The following is an 11,279-nucleotide window of genomic DNA, read 5'->3' as shown; positions in this document are numbered from 1 at the left end:
ACTTAACAGTAAGCCTTTGTTATTATTTATTATGAAATAGTGTCAAGCGGTCACCAAAAAAATAAATTCGTGTTTTTAGTCAATTTACATTTAAATTAACAAATCTTATTTGACGGAACCCATAAAATACCTAAGGGATATCAAAAGGCCTGACAGAGTTGGGTATAAATCTCCCTGGACCTGTAATTAACGGGGGCAGCGCAATAAAGACGAATGACTGGACATTTGTACCTCAATTAGAAGTCCGGCTTTGGAATTCTGATTACGATCAGTCTGATGGGATGCCAGGTGACAGATTATGTAATACTTTGAGTCCTATTGCTTTGTTCATTAGGCAAAGATATATGTTGTCCATATACTTTGTGATGAGAAAACCACGACTGAACATCTTTGGCTTAGTTTTTCAAAACCTTAAGTGTTACTAACTAGATATAATAGGACGGAAACGCGCTGTGATCTTCTTGTTCTATAGTGTTAATGGCTTCAAACTAAGTATATATGAGCCCAGAAAGTAGCGATGTTCACCGCCGAATTTAAGGCCGCAGCTAAATCGTCTTTTGTACGTGTTGAAGGACAGCTGGACGAATGAACGAGGGCTACTTTCAAGAAACCCTCCATGTTTTGATGATACTACATGCTCTGATAAAACAAAAATATATTAAGAAAATAAATAAGTTGAGAAATTTATGAATGAATTTAATTTCTGTCTAGATCAGGAAAAAATCATTAGATAATAATAACAATAAAATATTTTATAATTTTACCAACAAATACTAATCGCTAGATAATTCACTGACGTAAATTCAATGCGGTATTTTGTATCGAGATATGATATCTTTTTAATCAATTCTCATTATGTAGATATAGTGTAATCGATTATACAAGTTGGTACGGCTAGGAATGAGGTAAACCGAACAGTTTGAAAGCAGTACAGATGGAAGCAGTTAATTTAGGAATAGTCTCCCATCCATAAGGATTTTCTAAGTGGTAAAGTGATGTAGAATAATCGGAAATAAAATGCCCGAATCATATGAAATGGGTAACATTTATTAATAAATATATTTAAATCTTATAAACATCTCAACAAATTTTCATACTATTTGATATTTTCCGTCCCAAAAATGTGAATCAGCTATTCCAATAATGTCTATAAAATTTCAAATTCCTAGCAAACACATGTATTTCCACAGACCATATTTAATCGTTATTAAAATCATTTAAACGCACTAGTATAATATAGCTATAGCTGCTAGACTATCGCAATTGGTCGAAACGAGACGCGGCCCTTCTGCACTGACCTTGTCATCAAAATAGAAACTTCGGTAGTGTCGCCAACTCGCAATCACAACAGTTGTCTTATCACTGAAAATGGTGTTTCGATTATCGTGTAATCGTTTCGCATTCGAAAATCGAGTGTTTATGAATCATATTACTGTGTTTAGTTAGTTTACGTGGTATTGTTGCATCGCCTGCGTTATTTTAAGAATGTCGTCCACGTCGCTGGCTAAGAAGAAGTGTTAGTGTATAATTAGTGTTTAGTAGTGAGCGTGTAATTTTGTTTGCAAAAGTTTCCGCATTTTTTGTGTGTCTGTGCGTTGTGGATGAGTCTTTTTCCGAGTAAATGAAGCACGAGTTGGTGATATCATCATAGCCATTCAATTATCATTTAATACATTATACCTTTATTTTTACCTTATACCTTTACCTTGATCTGGCGTGTATTCATACCTTAATAACTACATAGAATCATGTTTCCTTCCTGGAGAGTTGAAGGAAATGCATGCATTAACCATAAAAATTAATTAAAAAGTAAAGAAAATAATATTTATTCTGTGAAAATTCGGAGTTCAATTAACACCTATCAGAAAATCGTATTACATCGTTAATTTTGTTGTATTTATATTACTGTCCGTTGATCTAAAATTCGCGATCGTGTCAATTATGTCATAGCCAATAAAGGTAATATTGTTCATGAAAATACTCGTGTCTTTCCAACGAATCCAATACTGATTGAAAACAAATAACTCTCGAATTTATTTCTGGAAAATTAGCATATTTCCTGCTAACAGTATTACAAACAGCTGTCAAACGCTTGAGCATTTTTAATAGAATTTAGCATTATTTTTGAGACATATTAATTAATATTATTTAATATAATCTGCTTTATTCTGTAGCAACAGAGAAGACTAGAATAAGATTAATTGTTAATTCATACATACATAAAGCCCTTGCTGGATAGACAGAGCCAATAGTCTTGAAAATACTTTAAAGCCACGTTCAGCTGTAAAGCTGTATGATGGAATAAAGATTCAAATATTGAGCGTAAAGGTCACTACTTTAATGCCTTGTTGCCACCACAAATATTTCATTTCGTATGATGTTACTTTTATAAGTTTTGACTGTTTTGTTGTTTAAAAAAACGGTAAATACATTTAAACAATTTCTTTTTCAGTGGTACTAAGCAATTTACTGGAGACAGACCACTACGAGAGCCTCATAAAAGAGTTGACTTGCACGAAATGCAACAAGTACATGAAACCGCCCATATACCTGTGTGTAGATGGCCACAGCATCTGTGGAGTCTGCTACGATAAGAGCTACCAGTGTCACCTATGTAAAGTAAGTTATTCATTCTGAATATTGTACATACTTGAGAAACCTAGTGTCTTTCGCCTGAAATAGGATCCCCAGTGTCGTGAGGTTCCTGACTCTATGGAATAGGACTCTATTTCTTACCCATATATATACTTCGTATAAAAACCTGACTCAATTTAAAATGCACCCCAGGTTTCTCTCTAGAAAGGTATAGACACCTAACGTGGATTCTCTTATTTCTTCTGCTTACAAGAGAAGAGAATCTCAGGTTAGGTTTGTCAGGTCAGGTTAGGTAAGAAACTCAGGTCTCCACGCTCCTAATATTTATAGCAGAGGGTGAACTGGGAACACGCCAAGATAAGAGAGTAAAAGAAAAAGTGAAATAAGACTCCATCGTCATACATACAAAAACCGTGGAGAGGTGTCAAGGTTCTGAGCATTAGGTTCTTTAATGAGAACGAGCCAAAGCTTGACTGACCTTTCTTGTGAATTTTGAAGATTCAATTAACAAACAATGTTAAAAGGAAGTCCTACGCAATGTACAAAAACAAATCTTCGAAAAGTGATAGCAAACGGAAAATAATTTAGAACTATCAGGAACATTTTTGCAGCTGTGTTTTTCTCATCCTACATGTTTATTATGTTTTTGTCGTTAAAACCATGGTACGTCCTCTCTGGTGAAAAACCCCAAGTCTTCCTACGACTATGAACCTGCCGTGGAAAAATCAGGTTAAAACACCAGACTCCCGTCTAACCTAGGGAACTCTGTATCAACCTTGATCATGGTTGCACATCCAGTTGCCTTAAAATGCAGGTTTCCTTGTAAAGTTTGTTATGTACCAATCATCCTACATTACGTATTATTGGTATAATGTAGCTGAATAATCTTATAATCGTTATGCTTGACAGATACTTTCTAAAGCGGCGAAAAATATTTATTATTTTATTTTTACTAGACGTAAAATAACTAACGTAACTAGACTCTCACAAATAAGTTTTCTTCATAAAAGATGCATTATACTAAAAAGAAATCTTTACTAATTTTCGAACAAAATTTAATATTCCTATGAAACGTAACTAATACTCGTACAGTAATTTTTCCGCTAAAAATTAAATAAAATTGTAATCCTGGGATTTAATCATAACGAACGAATAGACACAGGAACAGATGAAACTAAAAAAAAAGCTTATAAAACATTGTATATTGATGATTGCAGTATTCGTTAGTGACACACACAGTACTCATATTACTTTTATGTTATTCATATAGCGGATGGAAAAATGGCGGCGCCCATATATTATCACTGAATGCTCGCGTATGTCCTATGAATATTGTTCTCGAATGTGGCCTTAGTAAGCAATATCCACAATGTGTTTTTGGATCAAAGTTTTATGACATATGATTAATAGCAATTTATAAGTAGGTACCCTCAGAACATATCTAGACTAACAATATTAAAGATAACCAACATCTCGTTCAATAAAAATACCCGCCAAACGTCAATTAGAGACAAAATGACTTACTAATTCCTAGACAATGATCAAAAACTAATCTCAAGCTTATCTTCGAGACGTAAACCTGGTAAAACACCTGGGGATAATGGATGTGATATATAAGCATAGTGAGTACCAGCTGTTTCTCTTGATGTACATACATACATACCTATGATCACGTCTATATCCCTAGCGGGGTAAACAGAGCCACCAGCCTTGAAAAGACTGATAGGCCACGCTCAGCTGTTTGGCTTAGTGATAGAATTGAGATTCAAATAGTGACAGGTTATAAACTTGGGATTCCTCTTTTAGGCGATGGCTAAAAGAGGAATCCCAAGTTTATAAGCCTATCCCTTAGTCGCCTTTTACGACATCCGTGAGAAAGAGATGAAGTGGTCCTATTCTTTTTTGTAATGGTGCCGGGAACCACACGGCACTTCTCTTGATGTGCAGATTGTAAAAGGCAATCATGGAATAAGCTTGAGATTATTTCTTTTAGTCGATGGGCTAACAACTGACACTATCTGAGTTTCAATTCCGTCATTGAGCTACCCACGCTGAACGTGACCCTTCAGTATTTTTAATTCTGTTGGTTGATCAACCCCGTAATAAATAAAGACGTGATGTATGTACATGTATGTGGTAACATTTGGACAAGCAGACCACGTGGTGTTCGGATTAATGGGTTAGCCCTACATATCCGAATTTAATTTACTTTTACATTTTTATCATTTACGTGATGTTCGTGTTTGAATCCTAATCCGCGGACCCGGGGCTTCGAAGTATAAAGGAAATAAAAATATACAAACAGGAACATGATGAGAGAGTGATTCGGAGTTTACCCAAATAAAACAAATTAGCAGACCCAAAAGTTAATTAGTGTATTTTATGCAAATTGATTGTGACAGACGGAGTGAGCAATACGTGTATAAACGCTTCGTTTTCTCAAAGCTAAGTAGTTATAAACTTCAGGTCTAGCTCAATCGGTGTAATTATTACCGTATATGTATATCGTCGCTAGCTATACATACATCATTACATTTGAATCTTTATCACTATTTGAATTTCGATTCCATCATTGAACCATACAGCTGAACATAGCCTTCTAGATCGAGTTGCCAGGGTCTGTCTATCCCGTAAGGCTGTTTGAATATACATAATATGTGTGTATGTATCTTTTCATTTTGTTTTCCAGAAAGAGTTCTCCCAAATTCGGCCGATGGTATTGGAGTCGCTCGCAAACAAAGTGTTATTCCCGTGCACAAATGCAGGATGTCCCAAACATGCGACCTTGCCTCAGTTGGAGAAACACGCGCCTCACTGTCAGTTCCGTGTCATAAACTGCTTTATGTCTAGAGTCTATGGTGAGTTTGTATTTATGATAATATCACTGTTACATGTTGCCTTGCTTGTGAAAACTATATATATATATGTATATCTGGGGCGTCGAAGCCCTATGGCGATGGTCTAGAGGTTATTCTCGTGAATAACCTTATAATAATACGTCCGTTCGTAGACAATCTTCTCTCTTTCTCTAAGTCTTCTGTTTATTTCAAGGGATAGGAAGGGAAGATAAGACTTACTCGTACTATGTATAATCACGAACGATGCGATGTGACTGACGTCTCGTATCGATATTTATAATTTCACATAAACTTGTCGGACTATGTCTGATTGATTATGATGATTATAGGAATCTGTAGGAATATCATAAAATTCTGATTACTATTAAACTACGTCTCATGTAGGTTTTTACAAGAGGGCGCGATTTATCCAACTTTGAGGCGTAAAACACGAAGGTGCTCTTCCTTACGAAATGTCATCGATGTTTAATGCTCCAGGAGAATGCCAGTGGGAAGGTCGTGCTGGAGACTGGATGGACCACTGCTTCACGGACCATAAGAAGAGGGTCACTGAACTACCCTTCATCACCGTCAAAGACAGATGGGACGCGAAGAGGACGGAGCCCGTACTTAACTATTTCTTACTCAAGTGTTACGAAAAAGTGTTTAATGTTTATCAGATCTATGATAAGCGAGGAGGTATGTTAAAGTTGATCATGTTATTTTTCATGTTAAATGCAATCAGTAGAAAGCATACATAACTTTAATCACGTATTTAACCTTGTGGGATAGACAAAGCAAACAGTTTTAAAAACACTGAACGGCCACATTCATCTGTATGGCTTAATAATGGAATTGAAATTCAAGTAGTATTGATTGCTAGCCCATCATCTACAAGAAAAATACAATACAATAGAAATTATCTTTATCATATCACATACTGTGTCATGAATAAATATCAGATATATTCTTTATCATTTTCGAATTCAAGTTCGTATATTGAATTTTTTTTTAGTTTTTTATCGACTGATAACAACGTAGTGGTGCAATGCGACAGTCAAAGCTTGTCCCGAGTTATAAACTTAACTGTAGTTCCTATTTGATTGATTTTACTCGTATTTTAGGGTTCCTAGGCCATACTTTTGCCACCAATATTTTTATTATGACTTAACTTTGTCAAAAACTAATAACAACCAAAGCGATGATGCAATTTTTCACTAAACAAATAAATAATATTGTCTAGGTAAATAAAAATCGCTTTAATATTCCATAGTAAAAAATCTTGTAAAGATTAAGACCTTAAGCAACAAAGAAACGATGCGAAGAAAGAGAAATAATATTAATACGAACCCCAAACGTTCAAGAAATTCATATTTCGAAGAAAGACCGCAAATTATGACGGTATTTCGTCTTCACGTAATATGTTTTGTTTGTCACATAATATCACGGAGTTGACATTTTATGTAATAACTTCTCGTTAACATTTATGAAAATCCTTCATAATAATTAGAGGCTTAGAGCTGGATCATATTTGAACAGATTCATTTGTTACTGACTGAATATATTATTTGAAAATTATTTGTTCTGACAACGACATTGGCCCCCAGCTTTTCTTATCAGTTTGAAAAAACAATGTAGCTTCCTCCTTACTTATAAATTCTGACAAATTAAACGCAATTTCTAATTAAAAGTTAAGGTCATGTTATGAAAGTTAAATAAGAATATCATTTACAACAAAAATATATATAAAGTTTATAACTTGATGAAATTATTTTATAAAGCATCTTTAGGTAGATGATTTAGCATAGATCTATACACTATTTATTTACACTACATATTACTACTATTTTTTATTTATGTACTTACTTAATGTTAACGGAAAATATCACATTTATTAACACAAAGCCGAAACAACTGAAGGGATTTTGCTGAAATTTTGGCTGAAAGTTGAGCATGGGTTTAGGGAGAATTTTCTGAAATTCCCTTGAACAAGCTGGTAATAAATTTACGTTTGAAATTTTATTATTTATGTTATTCTAGGAAGAATGATGTGGACAGTTCTTGTAAATGACGACCATGCAGACAAATTTTATTTTGAAGTAGACATATTTCTGCCGGAGGTACCCAGCAAAAGGATAGTGTACAGGCAAGTAATTTCAAACATAAAAGAAATGCCCAAAATTTGTATGTAGAGGCTTTGAAATTTTGGTGACTTAATACGAAATAATGTGACTATAAGGTACAATATAATTTTGTCATGCGATTTCAAAAAACACATATTTTAGTGATAAGGCTTTGATTACCCTTATTAGGCAAGAGTTCAGACATGCTTAGTCGCTCAGTATCTTCAATCATATATTTAGCGGCAACACTGCATCTTCAGAAACGTAATGATCAAAGCTCAGTACGGATAATACTCTGTATTGTGCGACTGATTACATTCCCATACAAAGCACCTAGCTAATGTTCAAAAAACCATGTAACGCAAATGCGTTAATAACCAAATGCGTAACCGACGTCATGTTAATAAGCGGATGCTAAACAAGAAATGAAACAGCGAATTTACGACCATAATCCTGTTGCGAATGATATCATATCGCTTACAAAGTTTGTCCAAATTTATATTTATTTCCCTAGAGAGAATTACAAATTGTGTAATTTGTAGAAAAATATTGTTTGCTGTAATTCATGTGCATTCCTTAAGATGATAAGTGGCAAGAAGCTTATTATCTTGAGATTGGAAGCTGAATTAAGGCATGTAGATATAATTGGCTCATGGTTCACAAATATATATTAAACTAGTGATCCCCTCGGGTACGTACGGGTGGCACATATAGATTTAAATCTTCCTCAGAAAAACTCTTTACAATATTTGAAACAGAACAAACTCTGTTTACAACTTTCCAATATTAGTGCATACATACATACAAAGAAAATAGCGGACTTTGCTTTATCATTTGAAGTGATATAACATTTCAGTGTATATCTTTAAGAATCTAACAATAACTAATCTCATTTCAGACGGCCATGCAAATGCGAAAAGGACGCAGACTTTTTAGAACACACACAAAATGTTTACATTCCCGTAGAAAACGTATTCTCCATGCTTGATGAGAGTGAATCAATGAATTTTACTGTTAGAATTGGTAAGTGAATATGGAAGTAATTTCTAGAAAACATTTATCTTCTGACAGGCAGTACACCTTTCATTTAACAATTATTTTTACTGTTACTGAAGTACGCCCGCGGGCCGCCCTCGTATATAAAGAAAATCCCGTCAATTTCTTTGGGAAATTCTCGTTCTTAGACCACATAAGGAATCTCCATGCCAAATTTGAAGTCTGTTGACCCAGCGCCCATATTTCAGTCAATCAACAAACAAACGTGTGGCGAAACAAACCACTACCATAGGTATATAGTCAGCAAAGAGCGCTGCTGAATTATTTATATAGTTTCTATTACTTTTACTTGGAATTCGAAGTAAGATCGTCTTATACTTTGAGATAGATTACTACGTACAGCTTTGGAATTTGGAAAAGAAAATAAGTTATTACTTTGAATTACAAGCTTAGTCACTTCTAAGAAAATTGTTAGTCGAAATTAAAGACAGTTGCTTATATAATATTAATAAGTTGCTAATATAATAAATCGATAAAAGTTGCCTAGTCAGCTTGCCAGAGCGTCGGTTAAAATGCTGCAGCGCAAAAAGGCACAAGTTCGAATTCCATCTCGGCCATGTACCAATGACTATTTTCGAAGTTATGTACATTAGTTTGAATACTAACCGATGCTCTAACCGTAAAGGAAAACATCGTGAGAAAACCTGCACATTCAGCCAACTGGATGTGTAACCATGATCGATCAAATACGGGTTAGGCTTCCATGCAAATGTTGCAGAGATCAGACGGGAGTCGCTTCGTGTAAAATCCTGACTCATCCAATCCAGGATCAATGGTCAAAGGCATACTATAGTACTAAATTTATATAGATTAAAGGCAGACGAAGTCGCGGTCAATAGTTTAATTTTGCTTATGTGTTTTCAGGTGAGGTAGAAAATTTACCACTTCTAGAAGGTACGCCGACCGAGAGCGAAAGCCTTATACTATTACATCATGAAGATATTAAAGAAAATGATCAATAATAGGATTAAACAACATTTTCAGTTATAAATACCTACTACAGTTTTTCTGGTTTTTTTTAGTTAAAGCTCATTCCCGGGCAAGTTTACAGCCTGTGTACTGTACACTCCATATCTTTCCCATGCATTTCACAAAAGGCGACTAAGTGTGATACCAAAAATATGATTTTTAGAAATTATGTCTATCTGCCTGTTATGTCTTATGCTATTCTTGGCTTATGACTGTTTATAAAATGCGTTAGGCTTAGTTGAACTCGGAAACTGGCAAATAACAATTCCGCTCTAACATCTCAATCAGCTCATACAGTAAACAGCCAACGAAGTCGCGGACAATAACTAGTACAGAAACAAAACAGTAAAAAAAGTTGGAATAATGCCTTTGATAACAAAAAAAATAAATTAAGTACGAATATACATCGTAATTCAGCAACCATTTATTACTTAAATATTTAAGTATACGATGTGGCTGCAAACAGGGTAAACTCCATATTTTAAATTGCCTTACTCTAGGGATCCTTAAATGGGATAAGTTTTGCACTTTTTTGGGGTTGCAGAATTGATCGTCGGGGTGTGTTTACGAAGTCTCAATTTCAGATTTTTAAAACGTGACCGCAATAAATATTTATACAGAACATTTTGGGCACAATAGTAAATTCAAAGTACCTAGCAAAGACCATATTTTGTACATGTATTTATAAAAAGAATCCGTTACTGAGTGACTGACTGACTAAAAGACACAGTCCAAACCACTCGGTCTAGAAACTTGAAGTTTGACATGTATGTGCCTTGAGTCTAGAGAATCGTTACGTTAGGACTTCACGATATTCCTGCAAGAACAGAAGTAAAATTGTTTTTTTTTTTTTCATTTGACGCGGTCGGAGCGTTAAGCGGGGCCGCAGACCCTCTCTCATTTAAAATATAACATGATTTTTCATGCAAAATATAAAACCTTTTACTGAGTGATTTTGTGACTGACAGACAAAAAACAGCAGAGACTTGTTACTCAGGGTATCCTAAAATTAGTATTACACGGACGAAGCTGTGGGCATAATCGAATTCCATGAAGACGAGAATTAAAACTCTTTCTTTAATAAAAATAGTCAACCTAGGATTTATTAAATTTAGAATCTCAGATCAAATTTTAAAGGCTTTATTATTATTTTTATTTGGCTCGTACTCTTAGCCAGTGAAGCGTGGACTAACAATACTAACGTTTTGTCGTGATAACATAATCCAGCGCAACACAAAATACTGTTAGTATAGAACTAACCCTAGAATAGGGGGTGAGTAATCCTTATTACTTATCCTAAACAATATTATAAATACAAAAGTAATTTTGTATATTTGCTTATTCTTCACAGTTCAGCAATTTAATAGAACTTCATATTTTTAATAAATAAGAATAAATTTAATAAAATATGTATATTTAACGGGCCGAGCTGCATGAGAGAGCTAGCAAATTAATAAAAAGACAGGAAAGACAGTTTTTAAGTCACAAAACTGCATTGTTAGAAAAAGTCCAAAACATCCAAAAACTCCTGTAATTCGGCTCGTATGATAGGAAGGTGAGAGGTAGTTATAAACGTAGCCTTCATGTTTGTATGTTGTCTTCGTGTCTTTGTCTATCCAATTAGGGATAAAGACGACAGTAGTGTTCGAAGGTGTAATACTCTAAGTTAAAGTAATATTTGCACACGCTTTAATTTATA

The 11,279-nt window shown here is 34.5% G+C and overlaps 1 protein-coding gene across 6 annotated transcripts; it reads left to right on the top strand.

Moving 5' to 3' along the window:
* The first annotated feature begins 862 nt into the window (after positions 1-862).
* LOC106135141 (zinc finger TRAF-type-containing protein 1) lies at positions 863-9,616 on the top strand. 6 transcript variants are annotated; one of them, XM_013335356.2, is made up of 7 exons: positions 863-987; positions 2,453-2,619; positions 5,285-5,453; positions 5,931-6,131; positions 7,473-7,578; positions 8,454-8,578; positions 9,476-9,616. In XM_013335356.2, exons 2-7 carry the CDS (start codon positions 2,533-2,535, stop codon positions 9,571-9,573), a joined length of 786 nt encoding a protein of 261 aa, XP_013190810.2. In that variant the 5' UTR covers positions 863-987; positions 2,453-2,532; the 3' UTR covers positions 9,574-9,616. The 6 variants fall into 6 exon arrangements, with proteins under 6 accessions (XP_013190810.2, XP_013190801.2, XP_013190803.2 ...); XM_013335347.2 differs by having other exon boundaries at positions 883-1,039; XM_013335349.2 differs by lacking the exon at positions 863-987 and adding an exon at positions 1,357-1,516.
* The last annotated feature ends 1,663 nt before the right edge of the window (positions 9,617-11,279 follow it).

The sequence above is a fragment of the Amyelois transitella genome, chromosome 11, assembly GCF_032362555.1.
Source record: "Amyelois transitella isolate CPQ chromosome 11, ilAmyTran1.1, whole genome shotgun sequence".
NCBI lineage: Eukaryota > Metazoa > Arthropoda > Insecta > Lepidoptera > Pyralidae > Amyelois > Amyelois transitella.
Note: the sequence above shows the minus strand (reverse complement) of the source record. Positions and strands in the feature narration are given on the sequence as shown.

Coding starts and splice junctions, on each gene's coding strand:
- LOC106135141 (XM_013335349.2), top strand. CDS start 1,486: ATGTCGTCCACGTCGCTGGCTAAGAAGAAGT. Junction 1,517..2,452: donor GTCGCTGGCTAAGAAGAAGT/GTTAGTGTATAA, acceptor TTTCTTTTTCAG/TGGTACTAAGCAATTTACTG. Junction 7,579..8,453: donor AGCAAAAGGATAGTGTACAG/GCAAGTAATTTC, acceptor ATCTCATTTCAG/ACGGCCATGCAAATGCGAAA.